This window comes from Takifugu rubripes, chromosome 13, assembly GCF_901000725.2.
Source record: "Takifugu rubripes chromosome 13, fTakRub1.2, whole genome shotgun sequence".
NCBI lineage: Eukaryota > Metazoa > Chordata > Actinopteri > Tetraodontiformes > Tetraodontidae > Takifugu > Takifugu rubripes.
In genome coordinates, this window is record NC_042297.1 from 19918289 (window position 1) to 19946118 (window position 27830).

At 43.8% G+C, this 27830-nt stretch overlaps 5 protein-coding genes across 6 annotated transcripts; all 5 read left to right on the forward strand.

Annotated features, from left to right (window-relative positions):
* The first annotated feature begins 1471 nt into the window (after nt 1–1471).
* On the forward strand, nt 1472–6381 carry LOC105417303 (uncharacterized protein PB18E9.04c-like). Its single transcript, XM_011610360.2, has 8 exons — nt 1472–1656; nt 2528–2631; nt 2723–3173; nt 3250–3342; nt 3420–3456; nt 3560–3631; nt 3706–5070; nt 5146–6381. The coding sequence occupies exons 1-8, from the start codon at nt 1558–1560 to the stop codon at nt 5388–5390; spliced, it is 2466 nt and encodes an 821-aa protein (XP_011608662.2). The 5' UTR covers nt 1472–1557; the 3' UTR covers nt 5391–6381.
* A 666-nt stretch (nt 6382–7047) lies between these two features.
* nudt21 (nudix hydrolase 21) lies at nt 7048–9805 on the forward strand. Its single transcript, XM_003969983.3, has 7 exons — nt 7048–7351; nt 7876–8076; nt 8148–8211; nt 8285–8374; nt 8649–8724; nt 8825–8939; nt 9091–9805. Exons 1-7 carry the CDS (start codon nt 7230–7232, stop codon nt 9110–9112), a joined length of 690 nt encoding a protein of 229 aa, XP_003970032.1. The 5' UTR covers nt 7048–7229; the 3' UTR covers nt 9113–9805.
* A 448-nt stretch (nt 9806–10253) lies between these two features.
* ogfod1 (2-oxoglutarate and iron-dependent oxygenase domain containing 1) lies at nt 10254–14991 on the forward strand. Its single transcript, XM_003969984.3, has 13 exons — nt 10254–10544; nt 10865–11010; nt 11112–11158; nt 12851–12951; nt 13023–13139; nt 13220–13311; nt 13383–13511; nt 13799–13912; nt 13984–14063; nt 14158–14414; nt 14480–14608; nt 14686–14744; nt 14822–14991. Exons 1-13 carry the CDS (start codon nt 10388–10390, stop codon nt 14972–14974), a joined length of 1581 nt encoding a protein of 526 aa, XP_003970033.2. The 5' UTR covers nt 10254–10387; the 3' UTR covers nt 14975–14991.
* A 473-nt stretch (nt 14992–15464) lies between these two features.
* tradd (tnfrsf1a-associated via death domain) lies at nt 15465–20936 on the forward strand. 2 transcript variants are annotated; one of them, XM_003970049.3, is made up of 5 exons: nt 15465–15702; nt 17858–18024; nt 18097–18377; nt 18496–18646; nt 19596–20936. In XM_003970049.3, exons 2-5 carry the CDS (start codon nt 17871–17873, stop codon nt 19886–19888), a joined length of 879 nt encoding a protein of 292 aa, XP_003970098.1. In that variant the 5' UTR covers nt 15465–15702; nt 17858–17870; the 3' UTR covers nt 19889–20936. The 2 variants fall into 2 exon arrangements, with proteins under 2 accessions (XP_003970098.1, XP_029702340.1); XM_029846480.1 differs by lacking the exon at nt 15465–15702 and having other exon boundaries at nt 15737–18024.
* A 1058-nt stretch (nt 20937–21994) lies between these two features.
* Nucleotides 21995–27455, forward strand: gnao1b (guanine nucleotide binding protein (G protein), alpha activating activity polypeptide O, b). The gene is made up of 8 exons (XM_003969985.3): nt 21995–22374; nt 22523–22565; nt 24556–24697; nt 24929–25089; nt 25164–25292; nt 25400–25529; nt 25863–26016; nt 26109–27455. The coding sequence occupies exons 1-8, from the start codon at nt 22257–22259 to the stop codon at nt 26294–26296; spliced, it is 1065 nt and encodes a 354-aa protein (XP_003970034.1). The 5' UTR covers nt 21995–22256; the 3' UTR covers nt 26297–27455.
* The last annotated feature ends 375 nt before the right edge of the window (nt 27456–27830 follow it).

The following is a 27830-nucleotide window of genomic DNA, read 5'->3' on the forward strand; positions in this document are numbered from 1 at the left end:
AACTGCATTCTGGGTTGTTGTTTTTCTCAGAAAGTCTTACAGTATTTCTTAGTATTGTTTAAATGGTGCGTTAGTGGCACGTCACTATTTTCTTTTAAACAGTTTACCAAATTTAGCTCAGTGTATACATTGGCATGTTATATACATTTCCAAATGTCCTTATTAAGTAGAGGTATGTGAAACTATTTGGAACTTGGCTACTTTGTGCCTGGAAAAGACAAACATATACAGAAAACTTCTTGTGTTTAGACTTTGTGTATGTTTTTTTTTCCTTTCCTAAAGAGCACTAAATTCATCATTGCAGAACTATAGGTTGACACCCTTAATCTTAATTTAAAAGACTGCCCCGCTTCATCATACAGTGATTAGATGTCTGAAAAACAATGATTGTGACACAAATTAAAGATCTTAAATATTTAGTAAAGCTGAACACTATAAATCTGCTCTTCTGTTCTTACTTAGAACAAGTGCTGAATTTGTTAAGAATTACCTTTTATTGGTTGGTCCTTTAGAGTGAATGTTACAAAAGCCTGCACTCGGTATAAACCCTGGCGAGACCAATTTGCTCTTTAACTAAATTTGTGGTGAGGGGGTAGTTTAGTCAGCATTTAGTGTATATTTGGTAGAATATGGCTCACTTTATCTAGCCCAGTATCCTAACAAACCCTTCAAAGTATCAGTAATTGTTTAAAATATGTAAAACCCAAGATTTGAAAGAAAACTGTAATTGTTTATTGCCGTTTAAATTTGCTGGAACAGACTATTGATAAGGATTAAGTTAAAACTTGTTTGTGACTTTAAGAGAAATCTGGGCCTCTGATAGTACAAAAATGTGGAGCAAATTACAACATTTTTCCCATTACATTCTTTTCAGAGGCAGTCTATTTGATATGCAGAGAGATTGTCGCACTGTTAGAGGAATACAAATTAAAGTTCTTTCACCAACGAGGAAAAAACCTCAGGAAATGGTGGCTGTGGCCTTGCAGTGCAGGTCTAATCTGAAGTCTCAGAAGTCTTTTAGGGAAGGTTTCTTAGAGGCATTTGAGTGTTATGTAAACTACATTCCTCAATGTCACCTCCAAATTTAAGAGTATGGGTGTGTCCATGTAATGTTTAGTTCTAAAATAAGCTACCAGCTCAGTCCTCCACTTACTGAGTTTCAAACCATTTTGTTCGCATATAAAATAAATTATTAATTTGTTACATAACAGTGAAACATTTCCCCATTTCATGGATTTTTATCAGGGTATTTCTGGACAGACTGACTTTTCAGGATATTAATGAAAGAACGTGCATGCACGGTCACTTTATTAGTCCTTTTCTCTGCTTCCTCTGGTTTTATCACCATCTTTTTCTCATGGTCTCCCTCTCAGAGGGGGGAGGCGGGGAGGCAGGGAGGGGAGGGGGGGGGGCGAGGTTCTGTTGTCAGATCTGTCAGTCTCGTCAGCCTGGCCCCGCCCACCACAGTGGAGGCATTACATACTGCTGGTGCTCCTGCACTTAGCAACGGCGCCTCAGCAACAGAGCTCCACAGCAACAGCGTGCAGTGTCTCCCCAATGGAGCTGCCATTGGGCGGACCAGCTCTCAGGCACTACACCCAGAGCAGACCGAGACCCCACCGACAGAAACTGAACTACCGTCCGAGCAGACCGCAGGTACTGTGAAGGAGGATTAGTGTAGACGGATTGTGAGGGGAAAAAGGCGTGTGTGCGTGCGTGCGTGCCTGCGCGCGTGTGGGAAGATGGAAAATGGAAGGGAGTGAGAGAAGAGAGAGGCACTAGGGTAAAGAGGGGAGAGGCAGGGGGAAGGGAAGAACGTGTGTGTGTGTGTGTGTGTGTGGGGGGGGGGGGGTTACTGGGAAAGATGCCTGAATAAGGCAGTCCTATTGTACCAGCCACCGGCTCCTTGAAGAACCTGCAGTCGCTATTTGAATGAATGTCTCCTCGCTGCATCTCAGAGAAGAGCTGCTGTTGGTTTAAATTTGCTGCGTGAAAGGAGAACATGTGGTTCACATTTGATGAGTTGATCGTGTTGTCATAGAGCCATTAAGCTTCAGACATTGAGTCACTCCCTTGGAGCCAGTGGCCAGAGAGACAATATTCCAACAATTCCCCTGGCAGAATGTCACGTGACGGTAGCTCTCTTCATCTTGGTTACCTTGGTGCCATCTGTACCCGGGGACACCCGTTTTTATCAGGATGCTGTGGCAGGGAATCGCTTCAAATTCTATGTCACATTTTGTGCCCTGGTAAAATCAGCTACCTTGATTTCCTTCTAATGTAAAATCCGGTGACGCCGCGCCCCCATTGTACGTTACTGAGCAACCGGCTCTCCGGAGGCTGGTTTGTAGCATGACTGAATGAGAGATTCAAACCAAAAAACAGCTTAAGAGGAAGGAGAGACACTCGTGCCGAGGTGTGTGGGTTTTACAGAGGTGTAGGTTATGTAATGTAAAGTTCCTTATGCTCTGCTGCATCAGTGGTCCACAGTGCAAACCTGCTCTCTGTAAATGTGTCTTTTATTCAGGAGACAATAATTGAGAGTGAGAATGAAGGCCTCGAGTTCATGGGGAGGGTTGATGAAGGAGTTGAAGAGTTCTTTACTAAGAAAGTGCTTCCAACAGATGCACTGTGAGTATGCTACGCTACGTTCTCTTATACGCTTCCCATACTCTCACATTATAGAAAAGATTTATATTGATTTCAAATGTGCTTCGTGTAGAAAAAAACAAGATGAGGAAACCATCACAGTCCATGAAGTGGCTCCTGCCAGTTCTGCCCCATGTCCACCCCCGACAAAAACACTCAGGAGGAAGCTTGGAGATTTCTTTACACTCAAAAAAAGACGAGCCCTCAAATCCGAAGCGAGCCAGGAGGGGCGCCCCAAAAAGGCCTCCATCGCCGACTTCATCCGCCCGCTCAGGGATAAAGAAAGAGACAAGGACAAGGTGAAGGAACACGACAAGGAAAATGAAAAAGAGAAAGGGAAAGAGCCTCCCCCCGGTGTCACGAGTGAAACAGCTGTTCAGGAGACACCTGCGTCTGGCGTTCCACCTCTGAGGGCTGAAGTGGCGCCTCCACGCAGAGCTCTCAGAGAGGGGAAGTCCCAATCTCTCATTCTGCTGTCTGGATCAGCAGCAACAGGGACGACAAACAGCAGAAACACCGCAAAGGTGAGTGCCATTTATGGAGGACTGGATGGATGTTTTTGAGGAAACGCAGTCATTTCATGTATTATTTCGCCTTCAGAAACCGCTTGACGGCCAACATAGCTTTGAACAGAAGCTTCATCTCATGCTTCAACGCATCGGAGTGTCCAAAGCTCAGCCCGAAGAGACACAGGTGAGAGTACACCCGGGTTTACGTAGCTGTTGTTTATTTTAAAAGAAAATGTTCCCATGTGTCTTTGATTCCTGCAGAATCAGGAGGGGGAGATGAAAAAAGCCGAATCCGAAGGTATTTAACATGGTCTCGTCCTTCTTCAGTATGTTTGCCAATTATGGGGACATTACAGTGAAGTAGTGATTAAAATACCATGTACGTGATCTGTGTGTCTCAGGTACTATCATTGACAGTAAACCTGAGCCACCACCAACTTTCACAAAACCACGAACAATGTCTGCATCCTCAGGTAAAGCGCAAAAACACATCGGCTCCTGTGTCTACGATAGGTTCAATAAATTGGATTTTTATCAACTTCTGTAGATACAAGGCATCAAATTCGCCCAAGTGTATCAGCGCATGAGTCAGCCGGGAAACCCGCTTTGCTTCCAAAGCCTGTTCTCAAGCCTGGCCCCCCCCCCACAACATCTGGCCGCAACACACCTGAGAACGAGCTGTCCCAAATAGAAGAAGGGGAGACAAACACACCCACTAAAGCGAGTCCGACTGCAGCTCCGCTGGCTACTGCTGCTCAAACCCTTATTTCTACCACCCCTCCTGTTGTGACAATCTCAACCTCAGTCCCTGACTCAAAAGCCCTTTCAAGTACTGTACCACCCTCTGACACAGATATATGCACTGACTCTACTAAAGCTACCACAGCAGCAACAGCAGCCACTAGTGATACAGACGTCAGCATCAAACCTTCGATCCCTGAAGCTAATGCTAGTGGCCCAGAATTATCCACTGCTAGTATTCCAACAGAGCCTGCAGGAAACATAGCACCCACAGAGCCCCCAAATTCTTCCACAGTTCCTCCCTATGAATCCCAAACTGCAAGCCTCTCTGTCCCTTCAGGTTCAACCGTTCCTACGCCTTCCATTAACACGTTGGAAACTCTTCCGGCTGCCATAGATGAAAACACAATTTCCACAACATCACCACATCTTTCCGCTAAACCGTCTGCTCTCGACTCCGGTGACATTGTCCCAGTTGACGTCTCTCTCGCTACCGATAGCGACGTCATTCCCGCCAGCGCAGTAGCTTCTTCACCTGCCACCAGCATTTCACACATGTCTCCCACATCTAGCTCGGTTCCTGAAGTCCTGGGAGAGTCCATAACAACCACCTCTCACACCTCTGAATCTTTGATACCATCATCAGCTAAAACAACACCTCTGTCCCCTGATGCAATTTCCACTACCACACCTGACACTCCTGTCACCCCTTCATCCCCTGCCTCCTCTGCCCCCCCCGTCACCAGCTCCACCACTCCCACCGCAACTACAAGTGCAACGGCTAAAGAGCCCACGAGCCCTGAGCCCATATCTGCTTCCACCGCCACTGCAGACATCTCTTCTCCCCATACTTCCTCGAGTGAAACACACCCTACAGAGACCACACACACCCACACCAGCACTATCCATGCAGATACCACCTCCACCACATCTTTAGAAACCACAGCAACTATCAAATCCCCACTTTCGACTGACGCAGATCCACATTCCGCTGCCAACGGCGATGCTGCACTCACTCCAGCTATCTCCGGCCTCCCCAGCACTGACAACACGCATACTACAGCCCATCATTTGAGAAGTCCAGCACCCTTTCATGATAGTACAGAACATGATAAAGAGTCGCGGGCGTCTGAGGACAGAGACTGTGTTGGGCCCGGAGAGAAGAGCTGCGGTACGTTTTGTAACTCCAGTAAATATGTAACGTGTGTCTACAATGTTAGCAATAATGGTAGTTTCCTCTTTACAGGAGAAGATGCTCCAATAAAAGTTCAAAATGAGAATGATGGGATAAAGAAGATGTCCGGGGATGAGAAACAGAGCGTCAGTGAAAATATTAAACCAGCTGTGGCAGAAAGTGAAGCAACAAGAAAGGAAGTGCCAGAAAAGGGAATGAAACTTGAAGGACTGAGAACAGAAGTGGCTGAAGCTGCATCAGAGAAGGACGGCAGACAAGAGGAGGAACAGGAACCCGTTTCAGCACACAAAAAGTAATTCATAACTATACATATCAGCTACTGGGACCAGCTACTGTGACGGGCCAGGAGGGACCACAGTAGGCTAAAAGATTGAAAGGGGGTGGAAGTAGATGATCCATGGCACTTCCTACAGGGACCACCACAACACAGCAGCACACCGGTAAAGGTGGGCCACTGGACCAAAGAACTGAGATCCCCTTGGCGTGACGTAATCAACCAATCCAGCAGTGTCTTTGTCCTTTTTTTAATTAATGTTTGAATCATCGCAACGCACGAATAATTATGTAAGAAAACTACTGTGGTAAAATATACCATGTTTACAATAGATGGATAAGAAACATAGTCATGAATATTAAATGGAATATTGAATTGAATTGTAATCCATTTTCTTTTCATGTGCGTGAATGTATTATCTTGAGTTTCATAACTTACTGAAGGTGCACAAATTAACTTTTTCCCTGGAGTTTGTCGACTTCCCCATGTGTCATGAATGTGGCTCAGTTATCACAGGTCTATATTTTATTTATGCTCAGTTCTGCTCTTTGGTAAATCATCTACAACCAAATTTAAATGCCTGATAACAACTGAGCTAAGTCAATGTGGTGATGTGGCTGTGAAGTGTTGTTTAAAAAAAAAAAAAAATCCTGATAACTAAGCAGACCTTTTTGGGTCATAAAATACTGTTTTTGAGGATAAGAATGACCATTTGTGTGAAACTGAATGTTGATTTTCTGCTTTCTGAGTCTAAATGTTATTGCACACATGATTGTTTATTTAATAGATTTTATACAGAATATTGTTAAAGGACAATGTTGGAAAATGACCTGAAATTTCAGGTCATATATCTAGGAAAGCATGGCATACCCGTGAGTAAAATATTATTTGCTATTTTTATTTCTATGCTGTTAATGCAAATGTAACTTCCTGTTCAAATAAATGCCAGTCATATTTTGTTTTACACAATTTAGCTAAAAGATATCAATGACAATATACAGTATAATATACAAGTGAACTACTCTTGACTATTCCATTACAACCAAGTGCTCTTTTATCTGCTACAGTGAGATAAGTAACTGCACAATATCAAACTGAAATGCTTAAAGAAAGGGCCGCATGGTCAATTTAAACCTATGGTGGAATACGTAATCATGCACTACCTCCTGACTTTGCAGACATGGACAGATTTGTTTTGGTTTATGAGTAAGATCGAGTGTGAATCTACCTTTTGAAGTACATCGGCAGAATTCAAAATTGATAGAAATAGCTGCAAGAGAAAAGTATATTGACTGATTATAGCACTATTTAGATACAAATATGTGCTATACATCTATGTTTTATGAATCATTCATAGTTGTCCAGAACTGCACTACAGAATAAAATTAACTGACAAATGGACTTTTTGCAGTCTCTGGCCTGATTGACAACGTGTTTTGCACAACAACACACAATAATGTGTAGGCTTAGATATGTTTTTTTGTTACAAAATAAATGAGACTGACCAGGTGCATGCCTACGTATTTTAACATACATGCTAAATTTTAACCCTTGATAACAGGATCAATTAGCACGCAGCGGTGAGATGTCTGTATTTGTCACGGAACAACCGCGTTCTTAAAATGGAACCTGGCATCGACCCGCCACACCAGCAGGGGTCGCTGTGGGAGAATCCCTCCCCAAAACCACGCACTTACTCCGGAAGAAGAAGAGGACCGAGGGATCGACTATAAAGAAATTGTTGTGGATTGATTGTCCATAGATTTTTCAGTAGCTGGGTGCATAATTTGTTGATATTATTAAACCAGTCGCCCTTCGGTGATTCACACAAGGTTTTAACGTCGTCGCCTTAACTCAAGAGATGTCGATTGTTCCTCCCAGTCGCTCGACTACGGGCTGGCCGCGCGGCACCGCTTCTCAGTTCGGGAACAAATACATCGGCGGCCCTGCTAAACCCCTGACTCTGGAGAGAACCATCAACCTGTGAGTCTGACGCCCAATAACTCAGCAACTGACTGCTTCCAGCGCTCAGGCCGTCAGTTTCCCACTGCAGGAGCTTGAACTGATTTTAGAGCTTGATCGTAGGAAAGAAAAATGTACACGTTTTCCAGTGCATACATTGGGTGCAGTGTACTAGGAATGGACATAAATATCAATAATTGGTACAGTGATTTAACTTGCAACCTCTGTCAATTTTAATGTGTGACGTGCTATTTTAGATGAAGTCATTTTACTTTTCATCACGCATTTGCAGCTCATGTATAAAAGACACGATTGTCCAGTAACTTTAGTTTGAATTTTTTGCCACACAATACTGCTTATGTGCTTTTAAAACGAATAATTCATGAGACATTTGACTGTTGATCAGCCTCCCTTTGCACATTGTAATCCAAGCAGATGCGTCTCAAGAAATTGTCTGTTTTGACCCAAGCAAGATTAAAGAACCGCTTAAATAAATGTCTGTAGTCCTACCTGATGACTTTTGACCATGTTTATTACTGCTTTAGATATCCACTTACCAACTACACATTTGGGACCAAGGAGCCTCTCTATGAGAAAGACAGTTCTGTGGCGGCCCGGTTTCAGAGGATGCGGGAAGAGTTTGATAAAATGGGAATGCGAAGGACCGTGGAGGGAGTTCTTATTGTCCATGAGCACAGGCTACCTCATGTGCTGCTTCTGCAGCTGGGGACCACTTTCTTCAAACTGTGAGTATTATAGTTTAGGCTCCTGTATGTATGGTGGCTAAAGCAGTGAAACTATGTTTCCTTCTCTGCAGGCCGGGTGGAGAGTTAAATCCTGGAGAAGATGAGGTGGAGGGGTTGAAACGCCTCATGACTGAGGTAACGGCATCATGGTACTTTATTCTTTTCGCTGGTGACTGTCAGCGTGTGTTAATTTTTGGCTGCACCACAGATCCTTGGACGGCAGGATGGCGTGAAGCAGGACTGGGTGATTGACGACTGCATCGGCAATTGGTGGCGCCCGAACTTTGAACCTCCACAGGTCAGTAGCCATGGACATTATATGCAGCAAATGATTTTTTTTCTTTTCTTTTTTCAAAATAAAATGATAATATCGAATAAGTTATACAAACTATTAACTAACCATGTTTATCAGTAAATTGTAGATGATATAGTAATTTACTTGGGTCTACCAGCTACTGACTTGAGTAAATAAAGATCTGCTTGTCATTTAGTGCGTCATCAATTAAAAAATACTGTAAAACGTGTCTCTTTTTGTAGATGCCCATTCTCAAGTATACAAATCTTTCTTGCAGTATCCTTATATCCCAGCTCACATAACCAAGCCTAAAGAGCATAAGAAATTATTCCTGGTTCAGCTACAGGAAAAAGGTCAGTGATGTGACAATATTTTAGCTTTGACATTTTACTTTTTCTTTTTGTCGAGGGCAACAAATATGTAATTTGTCTTTTAATCTTCCTAATTTTACAGCACTGTTTGCTGTCCCCAAGAATTATAAATTGGTGGCAGCTCCATTGTTTGAACTGTACGACAATGCTCCTGGATATGGACCAATAATTTCCAGTCTGCCACAGCTTTTGAGCAGGTAGTGTTTATCTCTTGTGCATGTCTTTTTCTTGGAACAAGTGTTAATATGTTGCCCAGGTACTCTATGTAACTCCTAATTGTCAGGTTGTTTCTAAACAACTGTCCCTCAAAAATAAGCTGTGGAATTAATGAATGTTTGTTTTTAACAGGTTCAACTTCATTTATAACTAACTGAATAAGGAGAAAAGTACCCGGTTGTCTCTGTGAGTGCAGCCCTGTCCAAGGGAAGATGAGACGTTGTGAGATGCTAAACTGCATCTCGTCAACTCAACTTTCATTAGAAAAAAAGGCTTCTTGTGTCAGGTGAATTGACAGTTCACAGCGGTGTTTATACTGTGAGAAGAAAATCAAAATACCTTTGTCTTTTTCCTTTTAAAAATATTGCGAAACTGCTAGTTTTTGTAGTACACAACTGTATTATTTTGTCAGAATAATTTGGTTTTATGTATCGAATGTTTGATTAAACAAAATCCATCACTGAGTTTTCTATTGTTTTAACCTGCAACAGTAATTTTTTTTTTTTTAAATAAAGTCATTTAAATATGTTTTTATAACATTAAAATATGTGGGCGGTTGATTGGTGGTTATTTTTCAAATAAATAAGAAGCTCTGTAGCCATAGATAATGTATGTGTGTTATTTTAAGTTCTTATTTTTATGACATTCCTGGCGAAATTGATCCCACCTACACATCAGAGTGAGTGTTAGCAGAATCAAAATGTTACATTTCTATAAAACAGTGGAGGATGTGTTCTTAAAGATAAATGGATGCTTCTTTTTTATTTAATATTTTACGATATTTGTGCTGGCTTTTTTTGTATTGTCTTTGAATTGGCATGTTTATTAAATTTGCAGTCTGTTTTCTTAATTTTTTTCATGATTATTATTACGGTACCTGTATCTGCAGGTTTTACAGAAGCATACGGTTCACATGTGTTTAGCAGATGCATTTGTTCCATGTTCAGCGTTAAAATACATTTGATGTATACACCATGGAGTTTTGCCTTGACAGAAACATATTGTTAAGTTCATCAAAAGTAGAAGTGTGATTTTTAGTGGGAAATTTTTCGGTGTACAATTTTGCCCTACTGGGATTACGCACAATTCTAATTTCAAACTCTAATTTTAGGCATGGAGCAATGTAACGTTCATTTTAGAATAAAAAAAGGTTGGGTATGAGTATTGTTTGACAGGAGAACTTTTGAAATTGAAATAGTCGATCATTTGTTTGTACATTAGATGATGTATAGGTATTTTCAAGGAGAAATACATTTTTAAAATTAATCGAAAACATGTTTTCATTTTTTTCCCTTGCGCTTAACCGTCGCACGCTATTGCGTCATTAGTCTGCGACGCTCAGGCCGTTTCGGAGCTCAAACACGTTATTTGTAATGTAATAAACCATTTAAACTGTGTTCATTTTCTTTCACAGCAGTTGCTTTGCACAATGGCCTCTAAACGACGCCAGAGTGAAAATGGCAAGAATGAAAAGAGGAAAAAGAAGAGCTGCGAGGAGACAGCTCAACTTTGTTCAATTATAGATGACGAGCAAGTGAAGAAGGCTGTGAAGGAGGCTTGGGATCAAAAGAGAAGTTACACCCACGGTTGGTGAACAAACAGATATTTTAACACTTTCCCCCCATTTATAGTTGAATTAGCTGGAAGAAAATGTCAGTGAGACGCAGTATTTACGTTTGGTTTACGTTGTTGTTGAACTGTGATGCTAGAATTAAACACCTTATTTTGCATTCCACCGCATCAAAAATACAACTTAGCTTTGACATAGATGTGGGCTTTAAAAGACAGCTTTTTGTGCCCTTTTAGCTATTTCAATCATGTTTACATGACTGCTATGGTTTTGGTGGAGTAGTTGTAAATGTAATTCTCAATTCCCAATATTTCACTGTTAACTTACTGTTTGCAGGAGATTTGGAGTTGGACTGTCAACCTTTCCCTCACTGCATCATTAGGAATTTTCTCAATAGCGACACCTTCATAGACAACCTGCAAAGTGACCTGATGGGTCTCAACTTTCATGAGAAATCAAATGATCTGTACAAATTTAAACAGGTGCCAAACAGATTTTACTCCAGACATACAGCATTTAGCAGCTGGAAGTCTTGTCTTATTCTTCTTTTCTTTTCTTTTACTATTTCTTTGTTCCTATACAGTCAGATGACTTAAGGAAGAGGACAGAGCCGCACATTGCTGGACTCAGGTAAATGAAAGCGAAAAATACTCTTTAAGATGACAGGTTAGACATATCAAGGTTGAAAATAAACAAGTTATTAAACCATATGGTAACCGAGTATAATTTTCAAAAAAAGATTCCTGCATAAATTTTCCCATCAACTGTATATATTAAGACTATTTAATCTAAAATCTCACACTAAATTATGTGTAGATCTTTGATGTTAGCGCATACAGTATCCACCGTGCTGATGAGCAGGGTATTAAATCCCAGAAGAGTAACCGGAGAACTGTGTCCGTATCTATAGGACAAATAGGCCTTTGGTGCAGAGGGAAAAAATAGCAATATCAGATTGGTGTCAAATGGCAAATGTCCTCGAGTGTAACGGCAACGTTTGAAAAAAATGGCACGGAGACGAGCAGGACTAAAAAAGAGCGAGGGATGAAATTTCATTAATTTGTCATGAGTTGCTGGTGGAAGGGTACAAAGAAAATTTGACCCAATTTAATCAAAGACAATAGCTATAGATACTGAGTGCAGATAAACCTGTGGTCAACTGGAAATATGACTAAAGAAGTCAGCTGCTATTCTGATATCTTCCATTGTTGAAACACTGTGAGGACACTTGACCTAAAACGGGGATTAATTGTTGGATAATACTAACAATGATGTGCATAAGCAACCATTCCCACCTGCATATACATCCTAACTTTGTTTTGTACAAGGTCAAAGATAACGGGTGATTTTTCTTCACAATGTTGTATCTAAATGTGGCAACATATTTTCATTTCCATGCATTTTTGGTGCTCCTCTGTATGTTTCTTGTTGTCAGAATTAAAATGATTAATTTAAAGTACTATATGTATGAATATACGTATGCACACACTAATCATTTCTCATTAGGCATTTACTGTGTTTATATTGGTTTTGTAAACCCTGCAGTAATTATACACATTGTTACCCTTTAAAAGCTTCCATTTCCTGTAGCAAAGAGAGCCTCTTTCTCAGTTAACTCAACAAATTAAAAAATATTTTTCAGTAAGGACGCATTTGGCATAAGCAGACATTATCTGCTTTCAAATGGTTTCTCAGTAGTTTTATTTGGAGCAGCCTTCCTGTGGCTGATTGGGACTCGTCTGAGAATTTCTGTTCCACTAGGTGGAGCCAGACGTATCAGCCTCCATATTGTTGCTGGTGGTATGTTTCTTTAATTCAGTGCAGTTGGTTCTGAAATGGAGCAGAGCAGGACTGAACAGTAAACTGAGACCAAGGTGCTCTGTCTAAACAGAAGCTCTTGTTTTATCTGCAATGTGACGATGATGATGTGACAGTAATGTAAATATCGGTTCACTGCAAAAAAATCTGTCCAAAGAGAAACTATAAACATGCTTTTTTATAGTTGATGTGCAGTTTTTGTAACATTACAGTGATAATGTGTTCATAGTGGTGAGGAATCATTTGCTGCTCTGTGTATTTTCAGCTGGCTATTGAAGAGATGCAGCCCTGTAGAATAAATACTATGAATAGATGCACAATATTGGCCTCCTGTTGTGGTCATCTATTATTTATGTCACAACAAAATGTCATGGTGGGTTTGAGCAGTCAAACTCTGGGTATGGGGGCTTATACAAAGTCAAATAATCAGTTTTCTTGTTATTGTAAATATGAAAACTGTGGACGAGTAATGCCCATTAAAGTCACTCTTGCGTCTGGTTCCAGGGCTGCCCTGTTTGGCCGTTTCCGCTGCTGGCTGGGAGACGTGTTAGGGGTTCAGCTGGAGTCCACCGTGGATATTTCCTGCGCCAGATATGAATATACTGGTGAGCTTCGTCTTTTTTGTCATTTTTCTTTAGGTTTGTTTGCGATATGTAAGCTCCTCTCATCCGTCTAGATGTTCTTCTGTGTCACGATGATGAATTGGAGGGGAGGCGCGTAGCTTTCATTCTGTATCTGGTGCCCCCGTGGCAGAGCCGTGATGGAGGAACCCTTGATCTTTACTCAACAGACAGTGAGTATTCAAGTTCGTGTGCCTGTCTGGTGTTTGAAGGCTGAAGTTCTGCGCTACATAATGTTTTTTTATGACGTCAGGTGATCTCCAACCACAGAGTATTGCGAAGTCACTTGTACCCTCGTTGAACACGCTCGTCCTTTTTGAGGTTTCTCCAGTCTCCTTTCACCAAGTAGGACGCTGCTGGTTTCTCACCGCTTATGAGCCCTGTTACACATTAGTAACGTGTTTGTATCTGTCGAGGTTGCAGAGGTTTTGACGAAGGACAAGTGTCGTCTGTCTCTGAGTGGCTGGTTCCACGGCCCATCCTTAGAGCGTCCACCTCACCACGTGGACGTCCCCATTCCACGGAGCCCACATTTACCCAGAGATGTACGTTTGAGCCGACACTCGCAACAATGGGTTTTAATCATGCGTTGGTTGAGATTATTGTGTTAAATTCTGTCGAGTGTGAGGGATCAACCCTCAGCAGGCTGACAGGAAACCTTGAAAAAATGCTAAATCCATCTTCAAACACATCTAAACATCACTTACACACAGGACATAATTCTTTAGAGAGGAAAGCCATGTTCAAGTATGGTATTGATCTCTTCATTTAACACTCAGGAAGTGCATTTCCCAGAATAGCCAGCTGGCATGATTGTCCGTGTGCATGACAGGAATCGGTGCTTCTGGAGTGGGTCAACCCGGTCTACCTGGACATATCCTATCAAGAGCAGATCCAAGGAAACTTTGAGGAAAGCTCTGAAATTCAGCTCAAAGACTTTCTTAAGGTAAAGCCCTACTTTTTCTGTGCAGACTTGTACGTGTCCGCATGTTCCCAAGGGTTTTTGTGGGTTGACAGGAGAAGAAGTTCCGAGAAGTGAGCCAAGCTCTGCAACTCAGTCAGATTCAGTGGACAAAGAGGGGTCCCCCAAATAAGAGGTGAGACGTGTCTCACACGATTTCACTCATCAGCAGAGCTTTTGTAAAACATACAAATAAAATTGCTATTTATTTTTAAAAAATGTACATTTAGGTGCTACGAGGTGGCCTCTCTGGGTAACCTGCCGCAATGTGTGAGGGAATGCTGGGAGCTACTTCACTCAGAGGCTTTTTTCCTGCTTCTCTCCAACTTTACTGGCCTTCGCCTACACTACCTTTGTCCTGACGATGATGGCGACGATAAAGATAAAAAAGAACAGAATGAAGGGTTGAAGGAGCAGGACGACACCCAGGCTGGAGGAACCAGCGGGTCTTTGGTTGAATCAGCAGCAGACACGAGCAGAGGAAAAGGTGTGTTCCATTTGCATAACTGTAGCATCTGTTATCGTGTGTTTTCACTTCAATTTGTCACGTAGAGCCAAGCACGCCCGTGTGTTGTGGTGAACTGCGTCGTTGGTTCCATGGTGGCTACACCCTGCTGCATGATGGACAAGCGGAGCAGGCCGAGTTTTCTCTGGACCTGGTTCTGCCCTTTTGCTCAGCTGGTGAGTCTTCACACATACAAGCCTGAGCCAAAATCTAAAAATTCAGCCAATAGTGTGACTGCAATTATCCTTCATAGACTGGCAGTCAGACTTTGGGGGCTCCACCTGTTATGTTGCTAATGACGAGGATGAGGAGGTGGGTTCTGGTTTAAGATCTGAATGGTAGATGTAGAAGTAATATTTCTATCATCGGTGTTTTGGTTTCTTTCACAGCTTCTGACAGTGTATCCAGAGGATAATTCCCTCGCCCTCGTTTACAGAGACAAAGAGACCCTTAAATTTGTCAAACACATCAATCATAAAAGTTTCTCTGATTCAGCCAACGACAGAATATTCTATGATTTTTCTTTTGTGTACTTTGAATAAAAAGTGTGGAAAATACATTTACTGTTTTGCGTGTGTTGTATTCTTTTGTACACTCACAGTGCCCCACTGGAAGCTCTGCAGGCTGTAAAAGTCAGCATGTCAACATTCTTGGAAAGTATCAGTCTCAGACTTATCTTTTACTCTTTAGGGTGCGTCCCTTCCATTGAAAATGTAAAACAATGCCTCTGTATCATATTACACATCATTTCCATCTATTTATATGAAGATCACAGTTCTAAATTGATAATAGAAACATTAGCAGATTATTCTGTTGTTGAGTTAGTTTTCTCCACACTGTGCAAAGGATGGAAATCTCTAGATGGAAATCTAGATGGCCACAGTGCAGGATCACTCAATGGCTCCTAGATGATTCAGTCACTTGAACTAATATTTTCTCTCAACCACTTCCCCAGTGTGTCTATTATACTTTCGGTTTATTCACATTCACTAGCCATCAGTCTTTGTGTAATATCATAGGATAATGTGGATTACAAACCTATGCAACTGGCCATCAACAATCTATACATCTATACATGTATGAAACTCTGGGAAAAAATAAGGAACTTCGTCGCTCACATGATATTTTTCTCCGACAGTGTCCCACATTCCACCAATAGGAACGTCCCCTTTTTCTGCCCAGCCAATGAGAAGCCGGGGGGTTGTTGCGTCACCGGTGGGTGTGGCTCAACAGAAGGAAGACTCTCCGAACAATATCACAAAGTTTTCTGGTAAGTGTTGATTTGGAGTTTTTCACCGACCACAACTAAGTTATTACACGAGCGAATCAAACGAGCGATGGCGCCGAAAACGTGTATTTGTGTCCTGTGCGGTTTAACTGGCCACATGTCTGATTTAGGGCATTTGTTTCTTGCTGAGATTCTTCAGCACGATGTTACCTTCGCTGTAACACTGTAAATAACACTGTAACTAACACTGTAACTAACTGTAACTAACACTGTAACTAACTGTAACTAACACTGTAACTAACACTCTAACGCGGTGACTTTGATTGCCCCTGTTGTATTGCAGTGCACAATTGGAGGATTGAAAATGAAATTACTATGTCACTAGTTAAAACAGTTTCTCATGGTGCTAAAACTAGTGACTATTACGACAGGTTACTAGCTTAGCCCATGGTAAACCACCGGGTGTGTGATGGGCTTTATGTGGGCACCAAACCTTTTGGTCCAAGGTTATTAAGTAATTTAAAGCATACTGATATGTCTGGTTTAAAATAGTTAAAAGTCACATTTGATGAAGCCATTGCTCTTGATTAAGTGGACATAAACTGGGAGCAAAGGTGTGTTTTTCAGATTGATGGTTGCAACAGAATTCATTACATGCACTTGTCACACTAACATCGCTCAGAACATTTGCACATTTGCAATAATGCATTTAATCACACATTGTTCTGTATTTTTACATGTTTCCAATGATCAGAGTGCGAGGTGTTGCCACCTTCCCAACAAGCAGAGTTCTGTTTGCCTCCTAAAGTCACGGTCAGCATGCATCTTTAAAGATGCTTTGCCATTCCCCAATAAAAATAAATCATGACGTCACACTGCTGAACAAGGCTGGTGCTGCTGAGCGTAGTCTAGAGACAATATCTCAGCAGTGTGGGTTTTCTCCCCCCCCAGATGGGACGACACACTTATAATTTGCAGCACATCTTCCACAGGGACTTGGGGAGGCAAAAAGGTCTGTTTTCTTGATTGGCTGGAAAAAAATGTCATGCATCCATAAATACAACAGCATATAATAGACGGGGCTACGGGCATCGTAATAATGGCAATTTTTAATTGCTCGCTTCTAAAAGCAGTCCCTTGAATAAATATTACAAATACAGCGGTCATGCTGTCCAGGGAATTCTAGAGGATGCCTTTTGGCAGGAAAAGCTAAATGATATATATATATATTAAGCTTCTGATGATCATTTAATCCTCATACAGCTGGTCAACAAATCTCACTCTGTCCTTCAGAGTACCAGTAGATTGGATGGTATATAATTACATACTGGATAAGTTATGGAGATTCCTGTAGTCTCGGCAGCCAGGCATACTGTGTATTAGTGAAACATGAGGACATGCATATATAATCCAGATCAGAGAATGCCCTTTCCAGAGAGTGCTCTGCATCCTGTGCATGGAGATATCACCAAGGGTGAGCTAGCAGGCTTCAGTGGTTCATTCAGAGTACAGGAGATAGGGCCTGGCCTGGGGGAGGGGAGGGCTGAGATTAAACATGTTTTTATGTAATGAGGGTTTCAGAAGGTGGATAGGTTTAAAAAAACAAAGTTAAGTGAAGTGAGGCCACAACAGCCATGTGGAACAAGCAGAGGAACAGTGTGACCGTCATTACTGGATACACATTTATTTACAGTACTTATGTGATTTTTTTTGGTTTATTCATGGGGGGGTTATAAGCTAAACTAAAGCTGTATTGATCACTAAACTTATGAGAATTTAATGAACTATTTCTTTAGGAAGCTTGCGCAGAAATCACGACTCCTTTAAAGGCCATAACATTTGTCTGTGATATTTTATAAGCTTAAAAGAAGCTAAAAAACGATTAATATAACTGAAATAATTGAAGAATTCTACTCTTTTAACATTTTAAATACAATCATCATCATTCTTTTTTTTTGGGCTTTATTCATATAATGTCCCATAAGTTTAGATGTAAAAGGGCAGAAATGTATTTATATTAAAATTGTTTAACCTGATCTATCTGAATCAAAGACAGATGAAATAAAGTGACAATAATACTCATGTAACACTTGTAAACTGGGAACTACCCAGAGTTACCAAAAGTGTGCTTTACTTAGAGGTTTACTGTACAATAATAGTAACGGTATTGTAAACATCATATGATATGTGTTCCAAGTTGTATTTAGAGAATGGCAGACAAGAGTGAGGACGGAGGGCTGTGGACAGGAAGTGCAGTCTTGTTTCTGCAGTCACTTTGTCCTAATGTGAACCTGCTGTCTCTATATAAGGACCATCAGAAGGGAAAGTTCATGGTTTTTAAAGTCATCAAGCTCACCCTGATTGGTAAGTAATCTGCCCAGCCTGTTGTGTTTCCTGTTCACGAGATGAGAGGTTTATGGTGCAACTTGCGGCCAGATTCTGCACGTGGTCTGAGTGGATATGAAATACTGAAGGTCCACGATGCCGATCCCTTTCTGGGAGTGGAGGTGAAGTTCATGGACGTGGCAGCTTGCCAGCAGTTCCTCAACAGCTACAGCTCTGGAGCTTTGCACCAGTCCCTCTCCCAGCACGCCTGCAGACTTCTCGCGCTTCCCCAGGAACTGACGGTAGAAACGCAGCTCAAGGCCAGCACACACATCCTGGACCTCTGTCTGGACGACCTCGAGCGCTGCTTGAAGCACATCCACCTGTCACAGGTGAGCTGCTGTTTCCAGGAAGTTGGCCAGTCGTTGAAAAACCCACATTGACGCTTTATTTGTTACTTAAACTTCACTTAGTCGCGCTCACGTTGCTTGATTCTCTGGTTTCCGGCAGCCTGAACGTCTCTGTGATGAGGAGATCGACCATCTGGAGCAGGAGCTGCGGAGCCAGGCCCTCCGCCCAGCAGAACCACAGTCCAACACCAACCAGCGGGAGGAGCCGCCCGTCCCCAACAACTGCTTCAAATTTCAGAACAGAGTCTTTGGTGAGTCGGGACGACCTTGCACACCAGCAACCCACCATACATACGTCCAATTCCGTCTCCACAGCTTTAACGATGTGGGAATTCAATAACTCGGGATCAGGATCAGGTGTCCACAGAAATGAAGCCGTGAAAAGCTTTATTCTGTACGACCTGCTCTCTTTGGCACTGTGAATCGAGCACTCGCAGATAAAGACTCGTAATTTCATAATATAAATTTGTCTGCCTGATTTTGAACTGTCGGTTTGTCCTTAATCGAATTGTTAATCGTTAATTGAAAAGGCACCGTGGCGTCCTGAAAATTAATTAGATTTTCCCGTTCAGTTAATTTCAAATTCAAGTTCAGTTCATGTCCATTTACATTTGGCTTCCACGGACACATCTGGGCATCAGGGAGTTCTCTTCCCTGAGCGCCTCCTCGGATGCTTCCAACAGCAGTTGCTGCCCTGGTTTCACTTCAGAGGCAAAGCTAGAAAATCACCACTGCATTGAAAGATTTTTACCAAGTCTAATTTCATTTTTTTTTGTTCATTGTCACCATCTTTGAAACCCAGCAGGCGATATAGTGATGAAAATCTGGATGTTTCTCCGCAAGAGTCCCCAAATCTGATCTTAAAGGGAAACGAGCGTCGGAATAAAGGCAACAAAAATATGCTAATGTGGCTCCTTGTCTGCTGGATATATTTAGCATCTGTTCCCGATTGTGCTCCCCTCACATAATCATGTGCTAGGTTAACGTAAATGCTGAGTTTACAGTTAGCACTGTTGTCCTGGTGTGGCCTGAAACATGAATTGGTGGTGTTTTATCATTACAAAGCTTAATGCAGAAATAATTCTGTTGGCATCTTGTGTGGCTAAGTTGCTCAAGATATTTGTTACTTTGGGAATGTGCTGCTGTTTGTACATCATGATGACTGTGTACGTTGTGTGTTTCCTCACCATCCTTTGTCAGAGGACCGAATGCTGACAGCGGCAGATGTTCAGAGCTTTTCTAACGGAGTGGGCCGTCAGTGGAAGAATGTAGGCAGGGCCCTGGGGAAAAGCTGCCGGGCTCTGAAGAGTCCAGCCATTGACAACCTGGCCTACGAATATGAGAGAGAAGGGTTGTATGAGCAAGCCTATCAGCTGCTCAACCGCTTCATCCAGGCGGAAGGGAGAGCGGCCAAGCTGAGCCGGCTGGTCAGAGCACTGGAGGACTGCAAACTCACTAGCCTGGCTGAAAATATCCTGGATGTACAGCCCTGAGAGTATCTGTGTGTGTGTGTGTGTGTGTTTGTGTGTGTGTGTGTGTGTGTGTGTGTGTGTGTGTGTGTACCATAAAAACCAAGTGGGACACGCCTCTCTTCGTCAGAAGTGAGAGGCTTTGTTCCATCTGCCATTCTGCTTTCATATATTGTTTGTTTGTTTTTGATTAATATTAAGATTCATCTGTGTGTGTGTGTGTGGGTGTGGGGGGGGGGGTGTGCACGCAAGACTTTGACATCTCTCTGAGCACTGCTTTTGAATTGATTTTAAATCTGTCCTTTTATTGACCAGTGATTCAGATTAAATGCCCTGTCATCATTGCTGGAGAAAAATGCTTGGGTTAAAACACTGTTTCCATATTTTTATTACCTGTTCCTTTTATACAAATCCATTTCAGGAGTGGAATAATGTGCCCAGTTCCTAAATGCACACAAATAAATGCATGTTATTTTCTTTTAAGTGAGCTTCTACGGATTAAATAGTTGTTGGCTTTTTTTTTTTTTTAAACTGTATTTGATGCATTAGCATAATTAAAACTCAAAACACAATTTTGACAAAATTCCCTCTGGTATAATTTGGTGTTAATCCCTCCTCCCTTCAATCACTTCCTGTCACACACGTGCACGGCTCGCATGATTAAAGTGTGCTGATTACTGGTGTTGTCACTGACCCTGTGAGTTTGTCTGCAGGTTGTCAGACTTCAAGGGCAGTGACGTGCACGCCGCTGAGATTTGAGGATTGGGGGGGGGGTTATGTCCTTTTTTCCATCTGTATGTGAAAGGTCAACAACCCCCCTGTTTTTACAGTGCCATATACATGTGGTGTGGGGATTAGAAGCTTTTATCACACTTATTACTGCTGTATGAATGTAACTCAACAGAAAGACAGTTACACGCTGTAAATTACACCTGATTTTCTGTTGTTATTGCTATTACTGTGACAGAAGAATGTTTCTCATGGTTCAAACTAGACAACGCACCAAAATGTAGTGAAATAACAATCAATCGGAGTGGTAAGAGTCATGTTAAATAAAAAATCTGTGAGTGCACACACGAGTAGGTGTTCTTCGGAGGTCTGGAGCTGTGATGTGGGTGAGGTTTGCTGGGTGAATGTGACAAGTCTCTGTGAAGTGCAGCGCGGGTTATTGTTGGCTCCGAAGACAAAAACACGGCCGAAAACGGTGATGAATAACGATCACCTCGATTTGACAATGAATTTCCGCTGGATAGTTTCAGTATTTGATATACAGATCGGAGTCATTGTGGGGGAAAGTTTGCATATCGAACTTTTGAGCCTTTTTCTCGGAGGCATTGCTGTAAATCCGCTCGTGAAGTAGGTCAGAATACCTTTGATCTACCATAACTTCATGTACATGTAACGAAATGGATCCGACTGGATCTGTTTGGGATACATTATATGCACTTTTCATACTGTATATAATGAATCCATACATTTTCCCGGTGACATTTTTGTGCTGATCAATATTTTATCGGCTCGCAGCGAGGGAGGTTTAGACCATGCGGCTTGACTCCGCTGATCAAGATGCTGAATTGAGGATCGATTTATTATCGCAGCGGAGCTCCCAGACCGTAATAACACGGATTAGAGCCGCCGCCCTTATTACAAGGAGAGATTTTGTTCTTTGACTTTGTCAATTCGCGTTTCCGAACGTGTCGGTCGAGGTGTTCGTCCACCATTGGGCCCGCGCGCTTTAAAGGCGTAGGCCGTTATCTGTAATTAATCTTCCCTCCCGACCCACTCGAGGTTCCGCAGCTCCGCGTGCCGCCTTGAAAGGACGCGACCCGCGCCCGTGTCGCGCGACGCCGGGGCGGCATTTGCCATTTTTACGGGCCTTTCATTTGAATAATCTTTCGATCGTGATTAAAGCCCGGTGGGTGTGACGTAAGCGAGAATATGTCTCGCGCGGCCAGCTCTTCCTCTCGCGCCCCTCCCGCCTGCCCTCTTGAAAGATCGCTCGCGCTGGCTGTCATCATCAGCAGCACCGCCCTGTAGAGAGAGAGAGAGAGAGAGAGAGGGAGGGAGGGAGGGAGAGAGAGGAGGGGGAGAGAGACAGAGAGCGATATAGAGAGAGACCCCCTCCCCACCTAACAACAACCCCAGCCCCGCAGGCTCGAGCACAGCGACCCCACCCCCCAGTCCCCTGCGAGAGGAGACGGAGCGAGAGGCGCAGCGCCACCGAGAAAAGAGCCTTTCTGGATCCCGGCTCCGTTCAGCCCACCATCCGGGCCTAATGCTGTAGCAGACAGCGCCGGAGCAGAGCTCGAGCGAGAGACAACGCACTGATTGAGAGTCGGCGAGGGACAGGGCGGGCCGGAGACACGACGGGATTGTTCATTCGCTTGGAAACATGGGATGTACACTGAGCGCCGAGGAGCGCGCAGCTCTGGACCGGAGCAGGGCCATCGAGAAAAACCTGAAAGAGGACGGGATGGTGGCCGCCAAGGACGTCAAACTGCTTCTGCTCGGTAAGGGAGCGGGCTGTCTCGCCGCGGGGCTGCTGCGCCCCGGCGCGGCACGGTTCGGTTTGGTGATGGTGGGGCTGCATGGGGCGGAGGTGCTCTCCGTGGTACTGATTTCACTGTCGGCTCTGACTCTGCCCTGTCTCCTTCACAGGCGGCGGGGAGTCTGGGAAAAGCACAATCGTCAAACAGATGAAGTAAGTGCGGGCTTTTCCGGGCGCGTTCGCCCCCCTTTTTCGAGCTAGTCACCTTCGACACGGGTAAAAGTAAAAGGCCCGAGATTGCGCCTCCCCTGTCTTTGCTAAGACAAGCCGCCATGTTTCGAGGCCGTAGCCCCGGAGGAGTGCCGGGGACTCGAGCACCTCCTGCAGCCCAGCGGAGAGGCTGCGGGAGGCGCCGCCGCGTCTCCGGGTGCTGTTCACGGTCCGGGTGCTGAAATGTAGTTAACGAGCATTTTAATTGACTGTTGGGAGTATGCGACTGGGAATATCTGGGTGTTGTTCCTCTCTCTCTCCTTCGCTGCCGCTCGCTCCCTCTCCCTCTCCCTCTCCCTCTGGTGTGTGTACGGCTGTACGTGTGTGTGTGTGTGTGCGCACCCCCCCAGTGCGCGCGCGTGTGTTTTACAGTGAGCTCACTACCGCTCCATTAGCGAATACCTCTGCTTTTAATCTTAATGGCTTTAAGTGCCCGATATCGCCGGGAGTACTTTGCCTATAAAGCGGATTTTCGCAGAAATATGGCTCCTAAAACCGCATCTAAACCTCCTCCCGTCTAAGCTAAATCACTCTTTCATGATTTAAATCACTGTTGCTCTGTTCTGTAAACCCCTCTATGGTTATATTTCCAGACGTTTCTGCGTCCCCCGAGCCTTTTTTTTTGGCGTTCTGAACCGTTTCCTCGCAGATTCGGTGGGTAGCGGTGTCTCTCCATCCTGCTCGGCGCATCCCAACCTGCAGTGCACTCACTGCATCCTCCCTCCCTCCCTCCTCCCTCTCCCCCTCCCTCCCTCCCTCCTCCTTTCCTCCATTCTCTGCTTCCTCTTCTTCCCTTCACCTCATTACCCTCCCCGTGGTCTCCGCTGGTCCATAATTCACTGCTCTGCCCGGAACGCAAGTCAGCAGGCAAAATAGTGTTTGCCACCACTTTTCAGGGTTTGTTTAGGCCGAAGGAGGCAACATCTGGACGGCTCTTTACTGCTCGCCGTCGGCCGTAAAGTTAAAACATCGGCGTGTGTCATTTTGCATCATTCCCACCTGCTGCTAAGGGTAATTTAACGTGAAGAATCCACCGGCAGGTGTTTCAATGAGGCCCCACATCTGTATTTCTTATATAAGAGTGGGACGAGATGGGATGTTAAGCAGCGCTGTTTTGTTTGTCTCTGAGGAAGATGACGGAAAAATCCTGAGCAACATTAGCATCATCGCACTCAACGGTGTCATTTGATTCAGAATTTAGTGGTCAGCAAACGTTGTCACGGCGACATCAAAGGCTTTTATTTTTACATGTGGGAAGTTGTGAGGAGGATTTTTACGTGTTTTCCTAAAAAGATAAGGTGAATGTTTGAGAAAGTAATCTCCAGATGAAGCATCAGCTGACATGGAAAAAAGGGCAAAGGAAATTCCTATAATTATTATGAGGCTGATTGATTAATTAGTTGAATAATAAGCTGATTGGTGAAGGCTTCATCATCATTAATGTTCTGCATGGTGAGAAAATCTTACATTTTCATGTCTAAATCAGAATTGCCAGCCCTCAATAATTTGCATTTGACTTGTTATTTAAATTTTAAAATCTGGACCGAAGCATTTCTGAGTATCGATTCTCACCAAAGTCTGATTCCTGACCCCAGACAGACCAATAACGACGTGGATGTCAGGTCGGACACGGATGATTTAACGTTGGTCGGGTTATGAGCGGTTTAACTGTACAGGGAGGTGCGATTGGTCGCTGCTCTGACTGATTCCACTCCTTCAGCTGTCATAAATTTTAAATGGCGTAGATATCACATTACTGGACAGCTCCAGATACAGACAGAGTGATCAATTCCCCCCTAGATAGAGACGAGCCACGACTGGAGGGTAAGTGGCCAGGATCGTTCGCTGCATTATCAACCACAAATATGCCTTTTTTTAAAAACCGATTCTGCTCTTTCACACACGTCTCACTACTGTCTGTGTGGACGTGCAGGATTATTCACGAGGACGGTTTCTCTGGGGACGACGTGAAGCAGTATAAGCCGGTGGTGTACAGCAACACCATCCAGAGCTTGGCGGCCATCCTCCGAGCCATGGATTCGCTGGGCATCGAGTTCGGAGACAAGGATAGAAAAGCAAGTTTCAGATTTATTCTTCTTAGAATGTTTAGTCCCAAACGGGAGCGTCGCCGCGTCTCCCGCGGGCCGGACGCGGGACGACTGCGGAGTCTCAAAATTGTTTTTTTTTTTGCTCAGAAATGATCTTTGTAAATGTTCAGTTGTGCTTGAGACGCTAGCCGTTGAATAAAACGCTGCACTACGGCGGTTCCCTCCTTTTCCCTGAGCTCCTGAAATGAATTTGTCCAGGCGGATGCCAAGCTGGTGTGTGACGTGGTCAGCCGCATGGAGGACACGGAGCCGTACTCCGCCGAGCTCCTCACCGCCATGAAGCGTTTGTGGGCCGATGCTGGAACTCAGGAATGTTTCAGCCGCGCCCGCGAGTACCAACTCAACGACTCCGCTAAATAGTGAGTGCGGAAAGCTGCGAGCCTTAAAAAGGAAAATCGAATTGGATGCTGACTGGAATTGTGCGTGTCCTCAGCTACCTGGACAGCCTAGACCGGATCGGGGCAGCGGACTACCAGCCCACGGAGCAGGACATCCTGAGGACCCGAGTGAAAACCACCGGCATCGTGGAAACCCACTTCACGTTCAAAAATCTCCACTTCAGGTAGCGCGCGCGGAGCCACCGGCGACCTTTGCCGATTGCGTTTCATCGCAGATCGTTTTTCAGGAAACAGGAAGGCGTCCGAGTTGACTTTGAGCGCTTTTCCGCAGGCTGTTTGATGTGGGGGGACAAAGGTCAGAGAGGAAGAAGTGGATCCACTGCTTTGAAGATGTGACCGCCATTATCTTCTGTGTGGCTCTGAGTGGCTACGACCAGGTGCTCCACGAGGATGAAACTACTGTGAGTAGGACTGATTTAAACCGCCGTCACGGTCGCCGTTCTTGACCAGCTGTCACGTATCTGCTAAAGCTAATAAAAGGAACGCTTCGTGGAAGCGAGTTCTCGGATCTTTCTGCGCCGCCATTATGCTTTAGAACAAAGGAAACTATTCTCTAAAGAGAGAATGACCCCAGGGCCTGAAACTGCAGCTACAATTCATAACGAACTGTGAAATTTATTTTAACTTTGCTATATTTTGCTGTTTGTCCTGCGCATGTCAGGTAGCGGCCTGCACGAATAAACCCCTTTAGATGTGAGACATGCAGCCTAATCGGGCACTTTTCCCTCCCGCAGAACCGCATGCACGAGTCCCTCATGCTCTTCGACTCTATCTGTAACAATAAGTTCTTCATCGACACCTCCATCATCCTCTTCCTCAACAAGAAGGATCTGTTTGCTGAGAAAATCAAGAAGTCGCCCCTGACGATTTGCTTTCCAGAATACACAGGTAAACCTCCCGAGCCGCGTCCCTCCGCAGGCGGGGCGGCGTCACGTCCGCCCATCGCTCACCTTCTTCTGTCTCCCTCCCTTTGTCTCCAGGTGCTAATACTTACGACGATGCTACTGCGTACATTCAGGTCCAGTTTGAGAGTAAGAATCGTTCTCCCAACAAGGAGATCTACTGTCACCTGACCTGTGCCACAGACACAGGAAACATCCAGGTAGTGTTTGATGCCGTCACCGACATCATTATTGCAAATAACCTTAGAGGGTGTGGCTTATACTGAGGCCTGACGAAGCACAGAGGTTGTCGTGGAGAGTATGAGGTGTTGATAATAATTTTGATGATAAATTAAACACATAAATATGTAAGTCTACACGTCCAGATGGACCCAAAGAGCTGCCGTCAGACACCACACTGGGTTATCGCCATGATTTCTTCCCGTTTATTTTCATTTCAGTATACAGCCCCTGTTTTGTCCTATAAAAAAAAATGTGTTTTTGAGCTGAATGTTTCATGTTGCATCGATGGCCGTCAACAGCTGGTTGGGTCAGAAACATTAGCGCCGGGGTCCCATTCGACTGGAACCTGGCTCCGCAGAGCCCCGGAAACGCAACGTGAGGAATGTGCAATGTTGTTTGAAATTACACCGTGGAATATCGTCCCATGTCCTCTGTAACAGTTTTTTTTTTTCATGCGAGTCTTGAGGCATTCATATCTGCACTGAATATAGCCTATTGTGCTCCATTTGAAGAGCTGCTGTGTGTACGAAGGTGGAGACGACAAAGTTGTTGGGGAGGTGCCGAACTCGTGGCTCTAGGTCATGGTTGGTAAGGAGGCTATTTTAACTGTCAGGAGGGACAAAGATCCCCTCTCCTTCAGACCCACACATGACTGAACAGCCTGCAGGTCTGTTCCACTCTGTTTTCTCTTTTTCCTGTAAAACATAATGAAAGAGAAGCTTCTTCTCTCCAGAGTGGCTGCCTAATGCCACCGGCCTCCTGTAGTGTGAGGAATCAGCCAATTATATCTAAAAATGTCATATCGGTGCCAACCATTTGACAACAACTGATAGGGGATTAGGATCAGGAGAGATAGTACATATTATCAAGTAATATTTAATATATGGCTTTTTATTATCACTGAATGATTTATTTATTTGAGCCTCATGCCCTACACGCCTCCTCCTACCTCCTGAAATCCCGTGCCACATATTTATTTCCTGACATGAAAATCTTTTGGTGGGGGGGGGGGACTAATACCTGTCATTAGGTTCAGAGGGTTGAAAGCAGCCCTCCAATGACATTCTGTTCTCAGTGTGGTAATTTTATGTTTTGATGTGAATCTGTGTAGAAATAGAAGACAGCACAAGGAGAACAATTTCATTTGAGGCAGCCTCTATTTGGGGAGTTGAGGGTTTCCCAGCCCTCCCCTCCCCTGATCAATGAACAGGGAACCATTGCCCCTGTCTGTCAACGTTTCTCTTTTTCACAGAGAAAAAGTACAGCTCTCCATTTTCACCTGTGCACCCAAGAAACTCCATTTACCCATTCCTGTATACTCTTATCTACTGTATCACATCAGTTCCTATATCCTATCTATTTTCACCTTAAAAGCACCGTACTGTATATATATTATACCAGATTTTTTTTTTTACTGTGAATGTTTTTTTGTGCTGCACCCTGACCTATTTGGTAGTTTATTAGTTGCTCATGTGGAATGTTTGTGCTGAGCCAATCGAATGTTGTGTTTACATTAAAGCCACACTTTTCCTAACTATTCCCGCATTGTCGTCCGCGTCTGTTTGTCCCCAACGAAAG